Here is a 27,651-nt window from a genome sequence, read left to right as displayed (position 1 = left end):
CTCATTAATATTTATAAGTAGGGCGGTCAGGAACTAAGAGTGACGGTTGAAAGAGCAGGGCACATCCAGACAGGCGGTTTGGCTGTTGGATGTCCCTGCGTAGGAGGAGGATGCATCAGAAATGTGTCAGAAAAGCAAGTTTTCAGTATCTTTCTTTTTCAAGATATCAGCTAGCAGTATTTCCTAATGTGCTGTTATACCAAGTCACATGTACGCAAATATCACATCACAAAGTGTGTTGTAGTTACTTTTAATTTCTTTTAATTTTTTGACAACAATTACAGTCAACTTGCATAGAGGACAACATTGTCACAGGAACAGGACTTATGTGTAAGAATCACGGTAACTAGACCCACCTGAATGATAGCACAACTTACAACAAGTTTCACTAGAAGACAGAATCACCACAGACCCAGTACAACACAGACTCTGTCCTCTGCAATATGTAGACTGTACACAACAGAAGTAGTTGGAAACTGTCCACATCTTACTTGATATGTGTACTAGTACAATCTTTAACAGGTCCAGTTTCCTTGTAGACCTATCTTCATGCAATCATCTTGCACTATAGTAACTTCTGAATAGAACATTTACTCTACTCTCTGTGCTTTTTTAAAATAACAAATCTAAAACACATTTCTGTGTTAATTTTCATGCACATCATCAATGATAAGACATCAGTGAAGTTCTTTTAACATAGACACTAACAGCCTAGGCTTGCTGAAAGTGAAACTGCTTGCTGGCTGGTGTATTTACAGGAATCACAATCGGCACTACGACTTTATTCTACCATACAGGCTTACGGGTTACTAATTCCTACAAAGTTTCCTTAATCAGTACTTAATTACTGGTTTACTTTGTTATTTGTTTCCTTGACTAGGGAGAATCAGGTTAATGACTCAATACAGTAAGAGAAATAGTTTCAGTTTCATCTGTCTAGCTGTTATGTACAGACAAGGTTTTATTCCAAATTTTCTATACCAGAGTATAACTATTTTGTGTTAAAACATTTTTCCTAAACTGCATGATAGGCAAAAATGCCTTCCTTGTGTGTGTTTGAAGTCAACGGTAGAACAACGGTTGGTATGAATGTTTTGTGGGGTGTAGCCTAGTACATCAGGCACAGACCTGGGCTGGGCCTGAGAAGGCCGGAACTGTGCCTGGTGGTCCAGGCTTCATCCGCAGATGGGGAGCACTGAACTTTACTACATCCTGTGTTACCACTTCCATCTGTCTTGCTGCAAGGCTTGGCTTCTTCAGCATATTCTTTTTACTTTGTAAGCTTTAACAGTCTTCCACTTACTTCTCCCCATGCTATGTATGGATGGTGTCAGTTACAGGTCTGTTTGAATCATGCAGACAACAAAGCCAGTGTGTGAAACAATTTTTTTTCTTCTTTTCATTGAAGATAGGGGCATTTTCAATAGGAATCATTTTTGGCAACCCCACGGGGGTGGAGAGAGTGGCCGCTACTTTTTGCCATCGTTAGGATCTGTCGAACACTTGTTGTCTCCTTGTAGATTGCGCTCCTCTGTGTAGTATCTGCTCGACACGTAGAAAGAAGACTGGAACCATAGTTGTGGGCTTCTGCATTCCAGCTTTTTTAGGGAAAATGCGGCTTGAATTTTGACAATTTTAGGAATTTCGTTAACACGGCTTTTGCATCTGCATGATTCAAACAGATGTCTTCTTGTCTTACTGCTCCCATAGTGCATTGAGAATGTTTGAGACTCTCAGTGGCTGGAAACCTTGCTGAACACAGTTCTATGTTTCTCATCACGCTAAAATAAGCATTCTTTGGCCATAAGCTTTCTGCATTATGTACTTGTTCATCCTTTCAGATATCACTTTATTTCTTCCTATATGTGTCTACTGAAATATGTGATGTAATGTTATCCCCAGCCTTATCTGCTTTCATTGTTTTTTAGTATTTAGATATCAGGGAGGAATGCCCCTCCGTTGGGTAGGTCAGGATCCTCTGGATTCATGCACTGACCTCGGATCTTTCCTGTCTTTACCATCTTCTTGGCTTTGCGCACAAAGCAACGGAGACCTGCATTAGAAAAAACAAAACAATGACAACAATTGTTATTCTAATCCAGAGGTGGGGATATGGTGACATTCTAGTGACTTTTGAACAGTTTATACTAGATATAAATCATTTACGGCACAGTACATTAGAAGCGGGTCTGTATATGGGGGTACTTGGATCTCCGATAGGATTGTTAGAGAAAGACAGATGAGATAATCTATAGCCAAAAGTGGTGTAAATTTGTATCCCGAAACAATATCTATCAGAAAATAACGCTTCTGTAGCCGAATGCCCCTTTAAGGTAATGAGTAAGAAGCGCTCCAGAATGGTAATCTCCATCCAGATCCATGGTGCGTAATGTATAGTATCAAACTTCGGTGCCGTTTGACTCCTTTGCCAGCTTTGATACTATCTTATGGCACCGTAGGATGTGCTTAGAGATAACCAGAATTGGTCACTATTTAGTTAGTAGGCTCATAAGATGGCCCTGTCCTTGGTGCTGAAACATGCATTAATCACAAATGGACATCTTTCATTACTCACTCACACTCACTCACTATCCGGTTTAACGTCTGTTGTTTCGTGGTACTGAAAACCCGCAAACCTTCCCTGCTCACGGACCGATGACTTTGAAAACAGGTTTATCTTCTCATCTCTGACTCAAGCAGGTGAAACCCCCATGTTTCGTGGCCAACACTGACGACAGTGGACAGACGAGGACAGTGTGGCAACGCACTCAAGTTTTGTAACTTATATTAACAGTGCCACATACGCGGTACAGACAGAAGATAAAGATAGTCTTTCACCTCCCCGACCGAAGTCAGGTACCCATTTTTACACCTGGGTGAAGTGAGGAAGGTCGTGTAAAGTGCCTTTCCCAAGGGCACAACGTCGGGGGGCACGGCGGGAATCAAACTCAGGGCCTCTAGATTCCGAGCCGCACGTTCTACCAGTTACGCCACGCCCGACGCCGACATAGGAATTTATCTGGCAAACTAAAAGAAGTACTGTGAAACAACCAGAGGGGCGAGTAGAACAGAAAGAAACAACATCCCGACTCCCGGGATTCGAACCCGGGCAGCCGGGTCTCACTCACCCTTCCGACACATGCAGGAGTCCTTACATCGCTGGCCCTGCTCCTGTTTGTACGCCACGCACTTTCCTTTGTTCGCATTGCAGCACTCACCTAAGGGTGCAAGATTTTTATCACAGAAGTTATGAACAAAGTAGTACAGATGGGACTAAATGTACATTTTTTCGTCAGCAAAATGTATTGCAACTAACGCATAAATTACTGCAAGTAATCTATAAGTGAAGGAGAGATTTCTATCACAAAAAAGTAAACTATAAGTAGTTTTATCCAACTGGTACCTTCGAAGCAATCATCGTGCAGTTCACAGGAGACGTCGGTGGTGTTGTGAGGCAGTCTCATTCCCAGGAAGTCCTCCAGGTCGGAGGTGGGGACGTCCTGGGCACCGTTCAGCCGGGGCGCGTCATGGCCCTGCAACCAGACGGGTTACAGACAAGTCTCAGGAAAACGTACACAACTGAGTTTCAAAAGAAGTTGGGCAATTCCGGTTTGTTAGTTTAGACTTTCGGTGTACCTAGTGGGAAATGCGGAAGCAGATTTACACAGCCATATTTTATACGTTCATGGGGTTTGTTCGTTGTAGTGCCTAGCTATAGTGGCTCACAGACTACATCTACTTTCCTTGCTGTTATTGTAGCAGGGTATGATTCTACATACATGGTATTGTGCGATTTTACGTCCATTTCAAAAGAGCCAACCGAGATGAACCCGTTCTCCCAGTTACCATACCAACTAGTACTAGTAGTTGAAGTTGGAACCACAAACACAACTGTGAGGCTCAATGGGTTTCTAACATTATTACTTATCAAATCATCGTTGAAAATATGAGGAAAACGTCTTTGGCGCCATGCATTAGCATACTTCAGCTGCCTAACACTGTACAATATATGTCAAATCTAAATTTACCAAGTGTAGGCTTGCGCATCAATTTCTATTAGTGATTAAGTGTTTGTTCTCGTCCAGAGTTGTCATGAGAAGACTGTACGTTACCTTCCCTCTTCCTCTGCCTCCCCTTCCTTTCTTTACGTCCTGACCGACCGTCTCTGTGGGGCGGACATCGGGCAGTTTTGTAGCTGCAGCATCGCCGCCAGGGGTCGCTTTAGACGCGACAGGCGGTAGGACGGAGGGACGACTGTCCGTGTCCTCCGTCCCCATGATGTCGTCGAATGTGACAATCTCGTGCTCGCCAGGGGGCACTGCAGCAACAGACGGAACATGACAAGCGTGATTAGTACGTGATTATCTAGTACCTGTTTTCAAAACTTCATGTGTTTCATTTCGTAAAACTAATCCCATGGGCATGAATTTGCAATGAAACCTTCATTGATTAGAGACGGATGGTCCTAAGTGTAAAGTTGATGTTATACATGCCCATTGATGTGATTTTAGGTCAGTATCTAACATGCTCTCGATCCGCCAGGTCATATGTGGTGACATCAGTACAAGCTCCAGGTACTTCGATCAATCACTCGTTTTCTTGAAAAGTATTGACAAGTAATTGCCTTACGGGGCAATGACTTGTCAATACCTTTGTATGTCACTGCGTGTCTATAAATGCCATTTTGAACCGCCAGTATCGATCTAACGGTGCGACATCGTTGAGCAACACATTTTACCGCGCGCTGATCGTCTTCAGTACCGTTCAGGAGGGCGTAATCTCTGCGTGTGACTTAAGGTGGTATCTCACTGCACTTGGGGCACCGGTGCGGCACTGCAAGGTTCGTTCACTGCGGCACTGTTTGGTTATTTTCGACGATTATTTTATAATTCAGATATATTGCGTAATACGTACAAGTATGACTTAGAAGACAACAAAATTCACAAAACATAACAAAATTCGTTCTTTATCTCTGAAATTCGTTGAGCATCTTTCGAACCCCGCAGTGCCGGTGCCGCAAGTGCAGTGAGATACTACATGCAGTTCCAAACTACCCATGACTGAGCGGTACAACACGTTTCACTATAAGTCTACTTGGGGGAAATGGTTTCCAAATGCAGGGATCCGTTAATATCCGGGTATCCATCATTTTTTTTTTCATTAGCAGTTCCAGCTAACGATCAGATTCTGAAATATTGACCTACTGGCCTCAATAAGCACTGAAGAAAGAAAGAAAGAAATAAGTAGCAAATATTGAGCTAATTTACCACAGAGACTTCAGATACAAACATCATTAAACTCCCTTTCACTCTCGACTGCCCTCAAATATGAACTTTTCTTATGTAGGTCAACTCTATAATGAGAAATGTGAATCAATGACGTTGGCCCTGCTACGTCCATTTTAATAACGACCAGCTAAGTGGATTTGTTTCTTCATGGCTTATTCTATATCCATCTTGATTCCCTAATGACTGTACCTTAACCAAATATCAACACGAGTTCAGTGAGGAAAATTAGATTTTGTTCAGGAATTAAATGGAATCCGTCGGTCGTTAACAAGGCTTCTATATCTTATATTAGCATCTTGTAATTAGAGGACTTAAATTGGAACCAGGTTTCTGCACTGACCCTTATCGACTTTCCGATAAACTACTGAAGCTAAATAAAGTTACTGTTAGGGTATGTATGGGGAAAGTTTCATCATATGGGATATTTCAAAGTCAAACTTTGTACGGATTGGGTACACGTGTAAGGTTGAAAATATCGAAAATACACGGTGACAAAACCACAGGGTATCGCATGTATAAAGACATACTCGATATCATAGTGATACTCGTATATATCTAAGAGGGTCTGCATGGGGGGTCTAAGCTACGAACTACATTTACATGGCACAAAAAAATGGATACATTACATTACATTATTAGATAATCTACCTCTGTATACAGCGAAACGTATTTCACCACCCGCCCAGTTTTGGTTTGGACATTATGCTGACATGGAAACCGCGATGTTCAAATGTCATTTGATGAGACGAACCCGAAGGTATTGGCTATCCTTAGTCAACTAAATTAACTAACATGGCGCCCGTACGAGCAAGTATCAGATATTGGGTGACCTATAGGCTGGAATAAACCGTGAAAGTCACTCGGACAGTTGATCAATACAACATTTCCGTCGTATGTAGGTCACTACATACAATCAATATGCGATTCTGTCCCAAATCCACTCCTTTGCTCAAATTTTTAGAAGTTCTTACAGCTGTGCACGATCAAGGATGGAAGAAATCTTTCTCTCTCTTACAATTCTGCATACCGTAGCCATTCAAGCTCTTTGATCGGTAAACTTGGCCACGGCCTGCAGTATGATGCTTATCTGCTAGATGGCGGCAATAATATTGCAAGGACTTTGAGCGGTCAGGTGCCTTCCATTGTTTTCTCAAATAACTATATGTATATCTATGAAGGTTAGACATCCAGGTAAATAATATTCAAATGCAAGTCAATCTCTACAACTGGATAAAAAACGGGGATTCACTTCTGGACGTTTCGAGTGACATCCATCACTCTTCTTCAGTGTCACTAGCATGAACAGGTCGAACAATTCAATACAAGTACAGCTAACTAGAAAAACTGGTTAAACATGTCCATTCACTAACTCCTAAGGATCATATTCGAATGTCACTCAAATGTATTGAAATGCTGCAGAGTTATAGTGTGAGTATGACTATACGCATGTGTCTATTGTTGAAACTTACTAGATTTATTTATAACGTTAACGTGATCGTGCTAGGGGATGGATTAAAACTATCCCAGGCATGAAATGTTTTCTAAAATACGGGCGACCACTGATACCCAAGACACGACCTATGCTCCGCCTTGCCTATAACAATTTCTCCAACTGAACCCAATTACACTTTATGTAATCCTTCCGAGGCGCCTACAAATTCAATTACAGTGATAGACATCACCAATGTGTTGTATCTACTTCACTGTGAGCCCTCATCTATCCACAACGTGCCCTTCATTAAGCTAATCATAGGTAAAGTCATTATACCACCCATACCATTATAGCTAGAGACATGGGATTTCACAGTCTGTCATCACAGGATAATGTTTAATTGGATACCCATCATAAATATGATAATGTATACATAGATCTTTTTTAGGGCTAAATCATGCCTCTATTTATTTCCGTGTATTACTAACAATGGGACATCGAGGCATTGCATGCCACCAATGCTACTGCATGTTATGTATAGATCTGAAATCCCTATTTTTAATTGATTATTGATTTATTCAACCAGTAAGTACGTATACATCGGGTAACCCTTATTACATGCTCATATGACACATGCATGTACCATTTACAGTTGTATGGGTGATATCGTCTGAGTTTGCCCCAAACCCTCTCCAAAATAAGGTTCATCATCATCGGTCAACGTGATCAAATGTAGACATGTTCGCACATGTCTACACACGACGGGGTTATACCGCCCCTTACGGGGTGACATACCCTTTCGTAGGCTAATTACAAGACGGGGATGCGCCAGGTCTCCCGTCCGGGTGAATGATGTAATTCACCATGTGGCTGATACGAGACAGAGGTTCGCCAGGCCTCCATCCGGGTGATTTGAAGTGAATCACCAACTCCCGACAGAAGGATTTGCACCAACGCACACCGCACCATCGCACGTGTGGGGGTTCTTTAACGTGCATGGGGTATGGCTCTCCCCATACACGGGACCTCCATTTAACGTCCTATCCGAGGGACGACTCATTTTTCACTTGAGTAAAGTGAGGAAAGTCGTGTAAAGTGCCTTTCCCAAGGGCACAAGACCGGCAACACGGTAGGCGGATTCGAACCGGCGACCTCTCGATCACGGGCCGAATACAATACCACTGTGCTACGCGGCCCCACGTTAAAATAAGGTTATGACTGTAGAAATCAAAGACGAGTCATTCAGAATGCATGGATATGATAGCGATTACCAAATATAACGTCATAGCTTTCACTGAACTAACTACGCTTGCTATTAGGAAAATATTTGCTAGAGGGACATTATGCCAACTTAAGGTTTCATCTGGCGTAGGGGGAAAATATGACGCCATCAGAATGACTTCCTTTGTCATTTTTCACCCTGTTTGAGCCGAATTCTACTATCCTTACTCCTTTTAAAGGCCTTGTGTAGTAGCCTCCATAGCAGGCTCTCTGGGGCCTTTTTTTGGCCGCGCAAGGCCGGCAGTCAGAGAAGGCCAGCAATCAGCGACCTAGTACAAAAAGAAATGGCCAGCAAAATTTATTATGAGCCAAAAAAGGCCCCAGAGAGCCTGCTATGGAGGCTACTGTGGAGGCTAGAGTAAATACTCATCAGGCGTAAGTATTCTATCTGCATACGCCGGACCGACAGACGAATATCCCTGCTTTGGCGCCGGTCACCCCGGATTCAATCAAGGTTAATCTCCCCATAATGTGCTGTAATGGTGGCATTTGGCCTCCAAATAGCGATAACACAGCAATGTGTGGATTACCGCGTGCCTGTAGGGAGCCTTGTGATCCGTCAATCCGGCAATGTTGGCAAATTCAGCGTGACGAATCTGTGAAAGACTGCATGCTTTCACACTGAGGACGTGTGATGCTATGAAGGGAAACTACGGAAATGGTTTTATGTTCATGGCGGGTATGGATATAGGATGGCCTAGAAGTGTAGGTAATGAATAAACAGCCAATTGTAGAGTTGAAAATGAGAAAACACATCACACCAACGGCAAAGCAATGGAAATGACTGGCCCAGTAGCTTTAAGGAAATTACAGCTATAACTGGAGAAAAGGTACGAATGTGCCGCTGCAATGGCCGTTATGTTTACATCATCCAGCCTGTCATGTACGTAAGAGATCATATTATTGGCTGATGCTTCACAGGAAATGTTGTATTGATTTTGACAGCTAGAGAGGTAATCACACAACAGTGTGCACGTGACTTGAATTGATATCATTCTCACATCAAGGAGGTTAAAAATCCTTGCTCACATGGACTTTATCATAAGGTTTTCATCTTTTGTTTTTCAATCTTTTTTGATCATAGGAAAGTTTATTTTCACGTTCATGCCCGTAGGATTATTACAAGTACATGGTAGAAACAAAGATAGAGGATATGCATGCAACAATGAACAGTGTTAAACATTATTGTACAAAGAGACTACTCGAGTACTAGTCTTTTGAGATAAGAGTCATTATTGAGTCATATAAATGGTTTGCACGTTATTACCTTTGCCAGAATGGCTAAGGTTATGTTTTGGGCTTGTGAGTCTGTGTGTGTGTCTGTGTGTGTGTCTGTCTGTTAACAGCATAACTCAAGAAGTCTTGGATGGATCCCGATAATATTTGGTAGGTGGGTAGGGGTCGGGAAAACGAAGGTCAAGTTCGATAATGGGCCCCCTAGCGGCTTGCTAAGGTACTGCAGCAGAACCTCAATTTTTGATATCTCGTGTTCTGGACATGCTGTGATCATGATTTTTGTGTGGTAGATAGCCCTCGAGGCAGAGAGTAAGTGCTGTGAGTTTGGGCCCCCTAGCGGCTTTTTTGGAACTGCAGGCGCCGGTTTCCTTTCAAACTTTGGATGGGAATAACTCTACAACGTGTTGACGGATCGTCATGATTTTTGGTATGTAGATAGAATGAGTGATGACTTACATAATGGTATACTAATTATGCAAATCAGCAGCTAATTTGCATAATTAATGAGGAAAAATTATAAATCCACTACATTCCATGATAGGACTTTCAAACTTGTCACATATGTAGCTGGGAAGGAGAGAAATGTCGACAGATATCAATTATGCAAATGATGACCTCATTTGCATAATAAATGAGAAAATATGAACATGTTGACGGATCATCATGTTTTTTTGTATGTAGGTAGCGTAAGTGAAGACCTACATAATGAGATAACAATTATGCAAATCAACAGCTAATTTGCATAATTAATGAGGATATTTTATAAATTCACTACATTCCATGATAGGGCTTTAAAACTTGTCACATATGTAGCTGAGAAAGAGAGAAATGTCAATACATATTTATCATGCAAATGATGATCTCATTTGCATAATTAATGAGAAAATATTAACGTGTTGACGGATCGTCATGATTTTCGGCATGTAGATAGCCTAAATGAGGACTTATATAATGTGATACTTATTATGCAAGTTAACAGCTAATTTGCATAATTGATTAGGAAAAGTTCATAAATCCACTGCATTCCATTATAGTACTTTCATCAAAGTTGTCACATATGTAAATGAGAAAGAGGGAAGAGAGTAAGAGGTGTATTTAAAGACTTTGAAAGAGAATAAGTCAAGAATGGATCAAAGGATCATCATGATTTTTGGTATGCTGATAGCTTAAGTAATGCTTGATACAATTTGATATCAATTAATTGTAAATTGGGATCTAATTTGCATAATAAATGCCGAAATTTTATAAACCAACTCCAAGCATTGTCTCTGTGAATGAATACCAGGAAGACTAGCGGTGGACCCTAGGGTCCACCGCTAATGGTTATTCTAATAAAGTTTCAAAGTTTCAAAGCATTTAATTATAAAGAAAATGAAATGAGTAGCGCATTTGTCTACAGACATCATTCTACATAACAAACCTGGTTTATTTGGCAAAGGTATGTGTTCGTGGAACTCTAGTTCATCTTGATGTAACACTTGAAAGTTGAAACCTGAACTCTTAAAAAAGCTTGAAGAATAAGACGTGCGCTTATGAACGTGCCTTACATACGAATGCCATTTCGCATTCCCTTTAAAGCATTGAACTTTGAATTGTTTTGCAAACAACCCCACAAACTATACTTATCGTACAGTATGGGTACTTGCGTCAGTCGTTTTGTCGCGACAGACTTTAGTACAACATAAAAAAGTTTGGTCAGCGGGCTCTCGTAATGTAACGTAATTATCTCCCTTTGTTCTCCTGGGTCGAAATTCACTTATCCCTGATTGCTATTGGTCTCACTTGCCATTGTATTGGTAATTACTGGTGCAGTGAAGCACGAAGTTGGAAACAATGTCAAGACAAGCGAGGGCACTGCAAACGTCTTTAAGCCCCCTTTACAAATCAAGAATTAAGCTCGGCCGAGTTGTCAGCGAGACGGTGCCTTCAGAGTTCACCGAAGCACACAGCCCTCTATAGAAGCGTCTTTTACCGCATCTTCTACGTGATGTGCTTGAGTCGTGAGACCATAGGATTGTACGTTGTGCCCCGCCATTGCAGCCCATTAAAATCACTGGGCTAGAAAACCAGGAGAGAAAGGTTTGAACAACGACAGTGTTTTATACCCTGTGACCTCAATAACGTATAATCAGCGGGGAATGAGAACGCTTTCAGGTACTTATGTTCGGCTCATATCTCCTGGGGTTGGCCATCCATTCTGTTTTTGTCGTCTGAGAGTTGAGTAAGTGGAGGGAGAGGCGGTTGGGAGTTATGTTACAGTGGTACGGGACAAAGAGATGTGTCGATCTTCGAGAGTATGACACCTGTAGTGTCAAAGGGTTGAATCTGCCTCTCAACAAGCTTTTATCACTCTAATGAAAATAACGGAATTCGGGCGGCAGTAAGTGCTAAAGGACTTAAGTTTCTCGGTGTTGAAATCCATTACGGGAAATGACACATAGGTAGATGCCCGTCTGTGCCATCGAAATCCCTTTGGGAATGTGGTAAGTAAAGTTCCCATGGCCTTATGGAATTAAGAACCAAAACTAAGTTTTACTTTTTGATTTCAATATCGCACCCAGTGGCACGTTTCTCAATGAGGAAAAAGAACATCGACGTCATTGGCTCTGATCGTGTTAAGTCAGACAGCAACCGAAAAAAACACAAAAAAAAATTCTATTAACTTGGAAGAAGGAAAGCAGCACGTAACAGTAACGAACAATGACTATGATTGTACTGTTAGGATGAAAGACACCACATGTAAGAGAAGCCACCAATAACTATGCTTTACCCATTATGAAGAAAGAAGTAACTACATCTACGTCTGCATTGGATTGCCGCCAGTAAAGTTGTGCACAGCCAGACAGCGGCTAGACTTTAAAGTAACTACAGTCTCTGACTTCAGTCTATAACCTTGTCTTTGTCCCTTTGGACAACACGGCACATGATATGATATATCTTCTGGCATTTAAATGTATTCCATATGGAGTAATGCAATTTCTGTTACATACTCATTTCGGCACTGCGGTTTTTAATAACTAAAAATCCTTCCTAGGGATACATAACAGCCGGTTATGAGTGCATTACCAGGGAATCACGGAATGATTTTTGAATTTGGGATGCTGCCAGAAAAGTTGTGAATAATCCATCCGAGATTCTAAGTGGTTTCATTTTAGACTATCTATCACCTTGTCTGTGTCCCTTCCAAATAACACACTACAGATAATGGATTCCATCTTCTGTATGTCGTATGTACTGACATTTGAGTGTATTCCTTATGGGGTGATGTATTTTGCGGTACTGTCTGAGTAGCGCACTGGGACTGCAAAGATGTGCATAGTCGCCTAGTCGATTTAGATCGCAATCATATCGAGCTGTCGCCACGCCAAGATATGACAGTGAAACTGCTTCATCCGTTGTCAGGCCGGAGGGAAAACTATTAGAGAATTTCAGGTTGGAAAATGAAGGGCGTTTGAAAGTGTAGCGAAATCAACACGTTGTTTTGAACTTGCTAACTGTACAGGGTCCTACGAGGGGCGTTCAAAAAGTAATGCCCCTGACCCATTTCCCATAGCAGGAGATTGATGAAACTTGGCACAGTTATTAGTCTTTCTTTTCATAGGAACCACCCAGAGTTATGCATTTCTCCCATCGTTTGATGCAGCTCTGGACGCCGTTTTTGTAGGACACCGCAGGTTGGTCCTCCAACAGATGCCTCATCAATGGCAGAAGAGGGACGACCGGGTCTGGGAGCTGTTTCCACAGACTGCCGGCCATCTTTGAATTCACGATGCCAGCGTTTTACAAGGTCATATATTGGGGCATCATCACCATAAGCTTCCTTCATTTCATCAAAAGTCTCCTTTGGTGTGCGTCCTTTCAAATACGAAAACCGGATCACTGCGCGACACTCAACTGGCTCCATTTCACACCTGGTCCATTTCACACCTGACTCAGTTCAAACACCAGTAAATCAGAAACCACAAGTTCAGAGCTGTTTTTTGCAACATGAACCATAGAGATATGAATCATTACACATCCAAAATTTCATATAGATCAGACAATTGGAAGTGGGTCAGAGGCATTTCTTATTGAACGCCCCTCGTAGTATGGGGAGAAAGAAAACGATTACTAAAAGTATTTTGAAAATTCAAAGCTACATCAATAGCTATGTAATGCCATCCTCAGCAGAACACACCAAAAGGTAGGTTAATTTTTATTTTCTTAATAAGTAGAGCTGTACCAAAGGTAACTCAGAACAAAACGCACTTTATTACTTTTTGCAAAAAACATTGCGAATCCAGGTCAAGCTCACAGCGGAGTCGATAGTTTTGCAAATGGAATATGTTGTTACGTGGAATCCTCCAGAAAGCGTTATCTCCGCCAAAAACAACCGCAAACTTCCGGCCCGGGACATTTTTTTTTACATAATCCTCTGGACCACATGATCTCGTTCAAGGTCATCGTACAGCGGATGCTACATTCTATGATTTATCTGAGCTGGCCAACTATGTGTGAAATTGGCTTACACTCTCGCAACGTACCGAATAACTAAACGAGAAGGCCACCATTCATCAAGAAGTCCTGGCGTGGTTACTGCTTCTCCAAATGTGTTTTCACGAGAGACCCAATTAAAAATTCCACGCCGTGTGCACTCAACTTTATGTCAAGATGTCAACTTTAACGATCGGGAGAAAGAAAGGGTTGAGAGCGCCCCTATAGATCATGGCCAGTAAAGCAATGCGTCTCCCTGTTACCTGTTTCGGGTAACTCTGCCTACCAGACTGTTATCGCACTTCACCAGGATAAGTGATAAGTTTTCCTTTCTTATAGACAGGAAGGAGTCGACCATGACTTATGATACAGCCTGTGTGCATGGCAGGCACTATGTTTTTTTTTTTTTTTTTTTTTGTCAATATGACTTTATTCAGGTCCAACAGCAGTACATTGTGATTGTTACAAATTAACGTCCGTACATGAAGTAGTGGCTGGATACATATAGCTTATTGTCTAGCCCAGAACCAAGGTGGTTCATACAGTATAGAACTTACACACAAGCCACGTAAATTGCTTAACAAAGCAAGTAGCAAATAAACATTTTGTTGTACACAGTTTCTCTACTCAATGATTTTACAAGTTTGCACATCTTGAGTGAGAGCTGTAAATAAATACAATACATTGTGGTTTCTAAGTAACTCCTTGTTGTCTTTATATCTGGTCCACGATACAAATATGGCGTATTTTGCAAGAGTAACATAAAAGTTACCTCCAAAAAGTACAGAAGCTGTAGTATTGATGGCTATGTTAATGCCAGATTGGGAAAGCAAGTGTTTAACTTCGTCCCAATAGCCTCTTAACCTTACACACTCAAAGAACATATGTGAATAATTTTCGTCTTGGTTACAGATCGCACATTTAGGGCTGTAGATAGTCCCAGAGGTGTCTACTATTTTCCATTTATGAAGTAAGAATCTGCAAGGGAGGATTTTGTGCAATAATTTAAAATTAAACTCTTTCAACTTATTCTCTTTTAACTTCAGGGTCTGAGATCTCCATATATTCGTCCAATTTAAGTTAGGAAATATGCTATCCCAATAAGCTTGAGAAGAAGGTTTTGTTAGGGTTTTGGCGAGACAAAGAGAATACAAATATTTACTACTGAGTTTTACTACTGGTATTTTACAAAAATTAATCCAAATCATGTGATCCTCCTTGCAAACTTTTATCTTAAAATTTATATTTGACCAAATTCTATCATCATTAATTTTTGCAAGATCCCTCCTCCCCCCTCCAAGTTCCTGCCAGGCCAAGACTACCTCCCTATAAAAGGGTGGTAGTTGTGTCAGGGGTGGGGCATTTCTTTTAACATTAAAGTTACATCTAAAAATATTACAGTATTTTCCGAGTTTTTCAATAAAGTGTAAGGGTATTACTTGCCATCGTCTTATGTTATCTTGATTTGTCTGTAGCAATCTCTTTACCCATGACGCTTGTAAGCTTTTACACTTGGAATATATGTCTGTCATTTTGATTCCCCCGTCGGTATAACTGGAATATAGTGCTGTACGCTTTATTTTGTCAGGTTTGTTGTCCCAAAGAAATGAGAAGGTTAATTTCTGAGTTTTCTTAAGTACCCATTCTGGGGTTGGAATCATAAACATGTTGTAGATGATTTGAGACAGGGCTAAAGTTTTTATAACATAACATTTTCCATATAAGGTTAATTTGCGTTTCTGCCACCTTCGAAACATATTTTCAATTTTGTTTATCCGTTTGTCCCAATTTAAGGTTTCGCATAGTTCTTCTGAAAGGCTGAAGTATAGTCCCAGAGACTTGATAGGTGTCCCCGGCCATGTGATACCAAAGGGTTTGTCTCTGCGGTGTTGGAAGGACCCTATCCATAGTGCTTCGCACTTTTTAAGGTTCAATCTGGGTCCTGCGACTTTACTAAACTTATCTACAATGTTAAGGGCAGTTTGTATTGAAAGGTCATCCGACAGTGTAAGTGTAGTATCGTCAGCAACTTGACTGATCTTTACTTCATACTCAAGATCGTGAACCTTGACCTTGATTCCTTTAATTAAATCGGTATGTCGAATTTTAAGTGCCAGTATTTCTACAACTAAATTAAATAAAAGAGCAGAGAGTGGACAGCCCTGTCGGATGCCACGCTGCAGTTTGAAAAAGGCTGTCTTCCAGCCGAAGTTAGTCAAACAACATTCAATATCTGTATACATCATTTTCACCAAGGAAATAAAATTTGGTCCAAAGCCAAATTTCTGAAGGGTTTTGAGCATGAAGTTCCAGTTCACCATATCGAAAGCCTTTTGAAAGTCGAGGCAAATAATGGCTCCAGGAATGTTATAATGGTTGCAGTAATATATAACATCATGTATAACACGGACATTCTGACCGATAAATCTGTTTTTCAAATACGCTGTTTGGTCGTGTGAAATAAGGTTGGGTAGAGCTGCTTGGAGTCTTTTCGCCAGGGCAGCTGCCAACAACTTATAATCAGTATTAAGGAGACTAATGGGTCTCCAGTTAGCGAGATCTTTTCTGTCTCCCTTCTTAAAGATAAGTTTAAGGACTGCTCTTTTTTGAGACGGAGACATACATCCCTTTTCCATAGATTCTTTGAGAGCATCAAAAACAAAGTCTCCAATACTGTTCCAGAAAGTAAGATAGAATTCGGCGGGAAGTCCGTCCGTTCCTGGGGATCTATTTGTTTTCATAGCTTGCAAGGCCTCAAAATATTCCTCCTTTTCTAGAGGTTTCTCAAGAATCAATTTTTTATGTTCGGAAAGGCTGGATTCTAGCTCAACAGTCTCTAGGAACATATCAATTTCCCTGTCAGAGACTGAACAGTCGCTGGTATATAGACGTTCATAGAATGATTTTTCTAACTGTAAGATTTTCCCCTGGTCTGTTACATCAGTGTCTCCATCACTCAGTTTTGTAATATTATTGTTTGCAGCTTGCCATTTTTCGAGGTTGAGAAAATAAGAGAGAGATTTTTCTCCCCTCTCAGTCCATTCTGCCCGTGCTCTAATTTGTGCACCTCTGGCTTTTGACTGGTAGATTTTCTCAATCTCAGTTTTTACAGTGGTATATTCGTTTAGAGTTGTCTCATCCAGGTTTTCGTCTATTTTCTGATCTAATTCCAATAATCTTTTTTCTAAGTAGATAAGATTTCCTTTCATTTGAATGGCTTTCTGTTTACAGAAGCCAATTGAGAATTCCTTGATTCGTTTTTTGATAAGTTCCCATAGGAGCTGTTTAGAGATAGTCGTGTTCTTGTATTCCAAATTAACATCTAATATAGAATTTTTGACGCCATCCATGTAATCCTGATCGGAAAGATATGCGGTATTTAAGCGCCATAGTCCTGGTCCGCGCTTTTCTTTGTTTAATCGTATTTTTAGAAAGATAGCTTTATGATCGGATTTGATGGATGGTTTGATAGTGCACTGTAAAACGTGGTCAACCAAAGATTTTTGAATAAGCCAAAAGTCTATTCTGGTGGACACTGGATAGGGATTCTTCCTTGTCCAGGTGAATTGTTTGCTCTGGGGATGGTTTTTCCGCCAGATGTCAACAAGTAAAAGATTTTGTTTTAAATTATTCAAGGAATTCCCACCTGTGGGTGTCTTCGTTGCATGTTTTGATTGTCTGTCTAGCCCATTATCATTTAAATCATTGAAGTCTCCACCTGCGATGAGGTTAGTGACCTGATTGTCAGTAACCCAATCACAGAGATCGCTGAAGAATTTCCCTCTTTCAGTGCGATCATTTGGAGCATACACATTAAGAATACAGTGATCTTTCAGTACAACAATCAATTTTCTTCCATCGTTACCCTTTAACACATCAACAACATCAACATCAAGTCCTTTCCTGATAAGTATTGAGACTCCTCGACTGTGAGTGCTACCAAAGTCATGAAATTGTACTCCGTTCCAGTCTAATTCAAGATCGCATTCAATGTCAGCTGTAAAATATGTCTCCTGAAGGAGGAAAATGTCTGCTTTTTGTTGACTTAGCCAGAGGTAAACGGTAGCTCGTTTGCGTTTATCACGCAAGCCACGAGCGTTTAGAGAGAGAAAACTAATAGCTGAAGTCATGGTGGTGAGTGTAACTTACAGTAGCAACAGTCTCAGAAGGAGACTAACAGTTCATGTTCCGTCTCCAGAGTTCTCACCGGACAGGTCGTCGGTAGCGTTGCGACTTGTCTCTATCAGGTCGTCGATGCGTTGTCTTAAGGCTCGATCATCAGTGCTTTTGCTGCTAGCCGCAGTCGACGACGGGGGGTTCTTCTTTGTAGCACTTCTCGTTGCCACAGTTGATTCGGTGGGCCGGTGTGTTGTCTGAGTTCTTTTCTTGTTTCTTCGTGGTTTCGGTGCAGTGAAGTCGGTGATTTGGCTTTGTTTTCCTTTTTTCTGCTGGTTTTTCTCAAGCGTGTTACAGTGTTCATCTTGTTCAGGTGAGCTAGGGGTGAGCTGAACATATGCTGTGCTGACTTGACTCTGCTTTTCTTTGCTGGATCCCTCTTCCCTTACGGTGGTCTCACCACTGAGGTGTGGGGCAGGGGTGGGAGCGTCACGAACGCTGTCCTCAAGGACTGGTCGCGGTCGATGTGAGGCCTGCGGAGGAGGGGGTTTGGGTTGGTCTCGGTAGAACACTCTAGCCTTCCATCGCCCTCCAAGCTCCACAAATCTTGGGATATGTTCAGAGGGGTTAGTTGGAGTTGCCATAAAGGCGAAACGGTCTCCGGTTTCACAGTTGGTAAGTTTACCATCAACTCGAAGCATTTCGCGCTTCAGGGGTCCAAGGAGCTTAACACCGTAGCTTTTCAGGCCAGACGCTATGACTCCATCGTCAACGGAGAGGGGTACATCTCGGACTGTGATTCTAACACCATTTCGCTGCTGAAAAGGGTGATTGTCACTGATTTCAACATACTTGTCGCGAAGGCTAATCCCAGACGCGATGAGGGAAGCACGTTCCTCTGGATCACGTAAGTAGAGACGCCATAATCCGCGAACCTGTTGAATCCCGGCTATATTTGACGCTTGAACACAGCGCGCTACGGCTTTGTAGACCTCGACATTCGTGAAGAAAGTCTCAGTAGGACTAACGGCATGGACATCCTTCTCCAGAAAGAAGACTGGTTTGCAGGAGGATGCTGGAGTTCCGTTAGGGGCCGTCGCGACGGTGTCTATAGCCTTGCCATTAATGACTGCTGACACGTAACTCATGGCTATCGGTGGGAGGGGGGTGGTGATCGTCGTTGTACTGATCAGAAACGAAGTTCGACAAAGGAATCGTAGGGAAAGTTGAACTCACCACCTTATCCCAAGACCTTTGTAGATGTGTTAAGGAGCGGATGAGTTGAGAAAATTGCGAAGAAAATGTTGAGAATAGGCAATAGAACTCTGGAAAGTGCAGAGCTCTAGAAAAGGCAGCTAGCCACCTCGCAAGGCATCATGGGAATCTCGCAGGCACTATGTTAACGTTGTGCTGTTAGTGCCAGCTTAAGACTGTGCATATGTCACTGTTCTCTTATCAATCTGTAAAGATCTTTTGGTAATGGAAGTGCCTCGACTTCCTGGGTCCAATGGTGATGATTTTTCGCCCTTTTATCTTCTACTGCCATGTTTTAACTCATAACACTATGTTTGCTTCGTATGTGAACTCTAAACTAGATTTGATAATGTCTTTAAAGTATGTTCTGAAAGTAGTAGACTTCGGCATATGTACCTCATGGACTTAAGTATAGGTATGATATGCCACCGCCATTGCCTCGAGCATTGTAGAACTAGAGACATACTTCACCTGCGGGTGATACAAGATCCACCACTATATGTCGCACACGCCATTAGGGCCAGAGCCTCGCGAAACGGTGATCTTGATATATGGTATCATCAAAACATTATCTAGCCACATTTTTCAAATGTCACACGTCCTGTGATTCTTTCCTGCGTAATTTGCCAGCGATCTTTCCGCCGGCCTGTGATCTATAATTTAATATGATCAATCCCAGGCGTATCGAATCTCCTATGGCTCCTGTGACTGCGCGCGTTCCATCACTGCCGCGCGCGGAACTAGCCTCCGCTGCAGTCTTCGAACGGCGATTTTTAACGTTGGCTAGGTTCTCTTGTTTGCCCCGTCGCTTTCAAGGCAAACTCCCTTCCACAACAAGCTTCCTTCCTCGGCAAACTCGCTTTCCTGGCACAAGAGAACCTAGCCAACGTTGAAAATCGAGCCCCCCCCCCCCCAAATAAAAAGACAACCGCTTTCGAAGACTGCAACGGAGGCTAGCGCAGAACGGCGCGTCGCTGAAGTGATAAACGAGCCTGCTGTGATTGCTCATAAAACTTACCAATGTCCTCTGCTAGCCCTGAAGCACCGTACATATGTCACCTGCGGTGAGACAGGACGGGTAAGGAACGACAGCGGGACTGTAGCCTCAGATGAAACAAGTTTTTGAGTACAGGGATTTCAGGCGCCATTGCCGTGTAGTATTGACACCTGTTGTAAGCCAGCAGCGATGGTCAATTTAGATTTATTTTCGATAGGCATTTTGTTACGTTATCTGCAAGACAGTTTATATCCCATTGGCTTACCGGTCAACTTGAGCAAATAAAACCCCCAAAGTTTTACTTCCAAGGAGAGATAAATGGCCGACTCCCGAGGTGATGGAAGATGTAATAAGGGGCGGGAAACTTCCCGTCATGAGCTGAGGCAGAGTCGTCCTTGTGATTATATGCTGTGGTGTACAAATGGCCTTGAAGAGTAGGAGGAGTGACGGGCGCCTGTATTGGAGAGATCTTCATTTACGCGAAACGACAAGATAATCTGTCACTCCACAGATGGGATTACCCTACGGCGGGAATCCTTATATGCGTTTGGTAATCATTTGGCACGGAATATCACAAGAGTATCAACATGCTGACATCCATATTGCTTCAGAGAGGGGTTCCCCAAGGTACCATTATGGTCCCCAACACGTCGTCTGGTTAGACAGAAAGCGAGATGTCATGTTCTAAATCTAAAACATAACTTGTTAGGCCAGGGATGCTAAGGGTGTGGATAAACCGTGAAAGAAGGATCCAAGCTCTCATTTTCAAACAACGATTTCAGTTTGGTAGCAACTCAAAGAAGATTAAAAACCCCGAGCTAAACCCTCTGGGAGTGCACGCTATACCTTGCTGCTATGCCCACAGGAAAAGTCTCTAATTGTTCCCTTGTACTATCCATATTACTTATTTATTACATATCATGATTATACATGAGCCGCCTATAATTGAAAGAAAAGAACTTCAAAGAAAGTTTTGTTGAAAAGAATATTGATCTACTAATCATGACTAAGCTGCCTGACCTTCATGTTCACAAGCTGTGATTTCTCACTTAGCGTGATGGATGGAGCACAGCCCAGAAATAAAACTGATTATTTATACTTCATTGGAAGGAAAATTGGCGTGATCAACTTCTCCTCACGCCCTAGTTCCTTTGATTAAACAATAAAGCCCCACCCAGATGACGCGAAGGGCTCATTTCACACACCCGTGTTCTTATGGTGTGTGTTAACTCCCTCCCGGAGGACAGGGGAATGGATCTAATTTTTCGGTCGGTGCGTCGCGTAATTCAGCGTAGGTAATGAAAAAATTGGCACGAGGTACAGTTTGACTTACCTTTTCCATCTTATTTCAATTACGATACCCCCATGCTCTTTACTAAGGATGATAATAATGTGATAAAATAGTGCTATTCCATTTTTTTCACCACAAATTTAGCTCTGATCAACACCATCGTATTTTGCCATGCATAACGATGGGCTAAGAAATACAGTGGGCCCGGAGATAACACATTTGTCTTTTTCTTATTCTTTGATTCATGGGCTTAAGACTTAATCTCTTTGCGATGTTGTCATATTGCCAATTTTTGAATATTTTTCCTCTTTCGTTAGAATAACTTAGATAATAGATGGAGCCCACATCAAATCGTTGATTGCTAATAGTTAGATGACCAATCCAAATAAACTTCGTTACAACCAAGGTAATTCGAATCAGAGAAATGGTGAAGCCATACGAGACAAACCATCAACCTGTATCACACTACAATTAATACAAAGCAAATCAATGGCGTTCTGAAATTCCACTGAGCAATTTGGAATTACGATGGATCAGGCACCTATAGTACAATATTTTCGGAATTTTCAGGATGGAAGGATGGGAATCATGGCAATTTAAAGTATATCGCTCAATGCACTGCTGTGCCGCTTTCATATTACTTATTCCTGCCCTCGTTTACAACTCACGACGGGGGTGCATATGGCTGAATATATCAGCGGACACTGATAGACAACAGCTGTGCAATTACATCGATCCCCCCAGCCAGTTCCACCTTTATCGATTCTCCAGTCAATAACAACACACTTTTCTTCCCTATGTATTGAAAGCTTCGCTGCTGTGGAATGCAGACCGTGATTATATCGACTTGCTTGCTTTACTTTTGTAGCAAACCCGAAACAAATCCGAGAACCTGACAACTGTAATGGCAATTAGGTTCCGTCAATTTTAGGGATTCATTCGGGTCTTTTATGTATTAATATGCTACATGACACTCTAAGGAGGAGGCAAAAGTCAGCTTTATCCATGATGGCAAATGTGTCTTATGATGATGACAATGATGATAATTGTGACTATAGTGATGACAATAATGGTGATATTGATGACGATAATGATGATGATAATACTGATGCTGCTGATATTAATGATGATGATGATAATGATAATTATGATAATGATGATGATAGCGATGATGATGATAATGATGACGATGATAATGATGTTGATAATGATGATGATGACGATAGCGATGATGATGATAATAGCGAGAATGATGATGATAACGAGAAATATGATAACGATGATGATGACAACAAAATGTTCGTAATTACAAACCATGTAAGAAAACGCGTTGAAGACATTTGAGGGAACTTGATGCCTTTTTCGACAATCTAAATTACTTTACATTCAACGGACGTTCAACGAAACAACCAAGATGTTCAAGAAGTTTACGGGGAATCAAGAAGGCTGGGATAATTTCAGGCATATATTTCTTCTTGGGCGCGTGTACACTGATCAGAATGGATATGTGGTTAAACTTCGTGGTCTACTTAGTAATGGGAAACACAAGTACTAACAATGTTAGAAATTTGAAAGTCCAACTTCGTAGTCTGAATATTGAGTCCACGACCACATCTACATGGAACATGCCTGCTTATGCGCTTAAGATTTGTGATACGTGTCTAATAGGCTCAGGCTGGTGATGACTATAAGATCATAGTACGTTATCAATAATGGGATATTCCTGGATTTGGTGGCGTTGTGTTAGCCAGAATACCTGATTAAAATTTCCATCAGTTGGCTCGGATTGCAGCAACAATAGCGGGCCATCAGCGCAAATCTATGGAAGGTAAAGCTAAGCTGTGTTGACAAGAAATAAAGTGGAGTCTTCCTTACTGAGGAATTATATGGATAAATGAAAAGCTATGATACCTATAGGCACCCTACGTACTATTAGCACTCGGCTATTGTAAACTCGACACAATGATTTTTAACAAAACTGCGTCAAATGAATTAGTGCTACCCCCCCCCCCCCAAAAAAAACCCTGCAATGTCCTCTGTTTGTCAAGAATAGAAAAAATTTAGCCAACGAAAGTTTAAACACATCAATCCGAATTCCCAGTTAAGAATTATCGATAACGGAATACGGGCGCATTGTTGCGGAAGACTAGTTACCTATCTAATCATCGTACATAATAAGCAATTTGGTGGAGCTGTAGCTCAATATAGTGTCGAGTCTTTACAATGGGCAATGGTATGTGTCAGCAGGACGCCTCTTTTACCAAAGGCTTCAGGTAATCGATAGTCGAAAGACTGTTTTGGGGATTGGTCACAACAATCGACCAATCACGGGTCCGGCAAATAAGGAACGTCATTACTCCCATTAGAGAAAAATTGCTTCGCTCACAACAAGTTACATCTGGGAGAGAGACTGAGTGAGATAATGCAAAGCACACGGACAGGAGTATCGTTTGTGAATTCCATTCTAACACCCCTGTCACATTATCCACGATCGTCGGGCGTATTGATGGAAGATCGGTCATATTTAAGATTGACAGAGGGTATTTTTCACCTGAAAACCGTCCCTGTTACATATAAGCCATACTTCGTACCTTGTACAATTGTTGTGCAATAAAGTTATGATTATAAGCGAGGCTCGGGCGATTGCCGCAGAATCGTCGTCCGATCGATTTTCGCCAAATGTGACAGGGGTATTACAGACCATTGTAGTGCCTAGTGGCACATAGGGCAGCAAGTTTCCTTGCTGTTTCAGTAGCAGGGTATATCTACAAGGAGGTGTTGCTAGCCCTTCCCCTTTAAGGTGCTCGAGGTGCCGCCTCGAACATGTTAACACCATTTTACGTCCCTTCCGAAAGACTGGGGCAGCCCTAACCGATATGCCCTACCCAGGATTGAACCGTGGTCTCCCAGTTACCGCTACCAAACCAGAAGCTCATCGTACAGTGAGACCGTTACCAGTTGAGCTACAGGGGCATATAAATTTGCAGAGATGAAAAAAAGACATACTTTTACCATCTCTATTTGCTTACTGTATCTGGATATGTACGACTGTAGTGGGGTTCAAATGAAGGTCTTCTTGTAACAACCATTGTGTGTCCAAACGTTGCGTGTCATGTCCCGATAGAACAGCCCAACGCGCGTTACAACCATATTTGACCGCACCATTTATCATGTACATGTTGATCAAAGACTTTCCTCTACCTTCCACTTGATCTTGATTACTTTCGGCAATTGCTGCACTTGACGGAAAGACTCGCAGGAATACCCGCGTATGTTGTAAATTGATAAGGACGTCAAAAGGGCAACTAGCTGTAACAACTGGAGTTCCCTGTAGGATCAACAGACAGGAGGAGTGAGAACAACCAAGTCACGGCGCACAAAACAGATTCATTCGCCCGGAAGGCTACTTAGAAAAGAAGATGAAATCATTTAATGGACATTACTACGAGCCAATGTACATCAATTTAGTAAAGTAACGTCTAGAAATGGTGAGAAGTATCTATGGCCAGGTACAATTGATGTTACAGTAGAAAGTTTCTAGCGACTAAATAAGAACCGATGATCGAACAAAAGGTTCAGTATTTGCTATTATTCAATTCTGAATTACACGAGCTTTACTTTAAGAAAGTATCCGCTCAAGTTTCTTTGTTACTTACAAACCTAATATTTTAGACAGACATATCGAGAAGCAGTTTCGATCTCCAATAACCTCTATTGCCTCTGGTTGTGCAAACCAACTCGTCATGCAATTCAGACTTCCAAGCTGACCAATGAAATCAAGACTACCAAATTAAGTGTCCTTGAGAGAGCGAGCTATTTCTTAGTCAGATGGTTCAATTGTTAAGGGCAATTAATTTCAGCTGTCTATGGACTGTTAAAGTCGCTGTAACTGTCGGGTTTTTGTTCCGTTTATTGTACGTTTACTGCTGGGAGTTGTAGCGTGTATGATGTATGTGTAGAGGGGTACATTGTGAAGTCTACAATCGATGACCACACAGCTGCGCCAGTTGGCAACATGCCACGATGTACCGGTGGTCAGCTCATTCAGTTCCAACATGTACAAGTTAACTTTTTGATAAACACTACTGTAAATGCAGAAATGTTCGCGGAAGTCTTATGTTCGCGGTTTTCGCCGTTGCCACTTTGCCGCGAACATAAAACCAACGCCAACATTTTACCATTATAGAAGGTGACTACAGTCCACCGCGAACACTCTATTTTCCCGAGACGCACATGAATGTGGTAGAATATGGCCGGTTACCCGTTGAGTGGCATTAATTCCAGAGCTGCGTACATTCAAGGTGGTATCTCACTGCACTTGGGGCACCGATCCCGCACTGCGGGGTTCGAAATATATTCAACGAATTTCAGAGACAAAGAGTCTTCTAGGTCATACTTGTATTACGCAAGGAGGTTAAAAAAACATTTTAACCTAGTTGTATTACGCAATATCTGAATTATAAGATATCGGTGAAAATAGCGCAACAGTGCCGCAGTAAACGAACCTCGCAGTGCCGCACCGGTGCCCCAAGTGTAGTGAGATACGATACCCGATATTCTTTCCATTCCCCGTACGGATGATGTAACAATCTAAAGTTTTAACTGACTAATTGCTGTTTCCAACAAGTCTCCTTGGAGACACCAGGGCGGAAGTTGTGGTGTTTTCATTCATCTGTTTCAGGGTTGTTCTTTCTACCGTTACACACACACACACCCCTTATCACACGCACCAGGCGTGCGCCGAGGTACCAACCAGCTCCAACCCGCACAATGGTAACGTCAGATTTGATTAAGCCTCTCATGGATTCACAGCTTAAGTACTTTCTCTTTCATCTCTTCCGCTTCAGACGAATGAAACGTTGGTTGGATAGAACTTGGCATTGACCGCGGTGTATCGAACGGAACATTTCTATCGGCTACCGATACGCACACTTGTCATGGTCTACAGTCGGTCCAAATACTGTACAAAGATTTGATTGTCCTTAGTCGTAGCTTTGGATAGATATCTGTTGTCTCTCTTAGAATTGTTTTACCTTTATTCTTACTGACGCGTATTGTTAAATGCTTGTTTATTGCGTCCACGTATACGTAGTTGGTCAGTCATTTCAACGCCATACACCACAGCTTGTTATATCGGCCCCTTGATTTTGTGTTATACCACTATATATATGGCAGATATAGGAAAATATATTAAAGAAGGTTTGGATATTAGAAACTCCTCAACTGATTGTAAAAACTTCCAATGATTGTAAGAAGCTTATCCTATACTACAACTCCTGTATTAGTTAGTTAAGCTATAGAACTGTAGTTATGTAGATGCCATACTTTGTACCTCGTACAATTGTTGTGCAATAAAGTTATATATGTAACATAACGCTGTGTAATGCAATTTGAATTATTTTTTCGCATCTAGAAAGTCCACGAAGAAGGTCACACAAATGTCCCTGATGGTCACATTTCCAAACCGGGGCCCTGCCGGGCTGTTTATGGGAACTTAGGATGGACGTGTATATCAACACACACAGACTATGCTCATGACTTAGTCCTTTTGCATGTTTGATGTTTTCATATCGTACTTTTCTTTCCCGTAAACTGTGAAAATGTGACCCTAGCATAAAACATGGCTTCCCCGCATTCCTCTTAGGCTGGTCACATTTCAAAAAAGGGTCCCGGCCGGGCAGCTTTCGGAAGCTAAAAGAATGATATAACAGACATCAAATACACAAAATGTCAAAAATAAGATTCAAGGGCACAGTTTGTGTATTTTTCTAGGTATGTAATTTAATTTCTCGTTTCTTACAACATCCCGGCCGTGCCCCGGCTTGTAAATGTGACCTAAGCCTTGCTTTGGATATTCTCAATTTGATTGGCCGGAGTATAGTCACGTTCCCAGTGTCCTGCGTGGGTCACAGATTGTCCCCAGGGGAGCGCAGTTATGGCCAATGATTTACAGACATCTCAAGTTCTAGTTGAACAAGCATTATTGTCAGCGAACAGCTGTGAGCCAAGGTCTCGGTTCCATCGATGATCGATGTGAAGGAAGCCGAGCTAATCAATCCTGGAGGACCAACATCCTCCTCCATACTCGACATCAAGGTGGAACAACTCCCCTAGGAAACTACAGTGCACTTTGTATTCGACTCTACGCGTTGTTACCCAAAGGGTCTGTTTGTAAGTGCAGACGCATAGTCTATTGTATTGATTTCCTACATGTCTGGAGTAGACGGAAACTTTCTAAAACTTGACAAAGAAAGCTCGGTTACAGTGTAAAGGGGAGACACTG

The 27,651-nt window shown here is 41.8% G+C and overlaps 1 protein-coding gene across 1 annotated transcript in view; it reads right to left on the bottom strand.

The window, feature by feature from the left end:
- Positions 1-234: 234 nt before the first annotated feature.
- Positions 235-27,651, bottom strand: part of LOC118431194 (draxin-B-like) — a 77,335-nt gene continuing 49,918 nt past the window's right edge. Inside the window, exons 3-6 of the mRNA XM_035842326.1 lie at positions 4,113-4,318; positions 3,404-3,533; positions 3,129-3,218; positions 235-2,053 (exon numbers count right to left, since the gene is read on the bottom strand). Of these exons, the coding sequence (XP_035698219.1) occupies positions 1,932-2,053; positions 3,129-3,218; positions 3,404-3,533; positions 4,113-4,318 (548 nt within the window). The 3' untranslated portion in view covers positions 235-1,931. The remainder of the gene's footprint in view (positions 2,054-3,128; positions 3,219-3,403; positions 3,534-4,112; positions 4,319-27,651) is intronic.

Source organism: Branchiostoma floridae, chromosome 14 (genome assembly GCF_000003815.2).
Source record: "Branchiostoma floridae strain S238N-H82 chromosome 14, Bfl_VNyyK, whole genome shotgun sequence".
In the NCBI taxonomy this organism is placed as follows: Eukaryota; Metazoa; Chordata; class Leptocardii; order Amphioxiformes; family Branchiostomatidae; genus Branchiostoma; species Branchiostoma floridae.
Note: the sequence above shows the minus strand (reverse complement) of the source record. Positions and strands in the feature narration are given on the sequence as shown.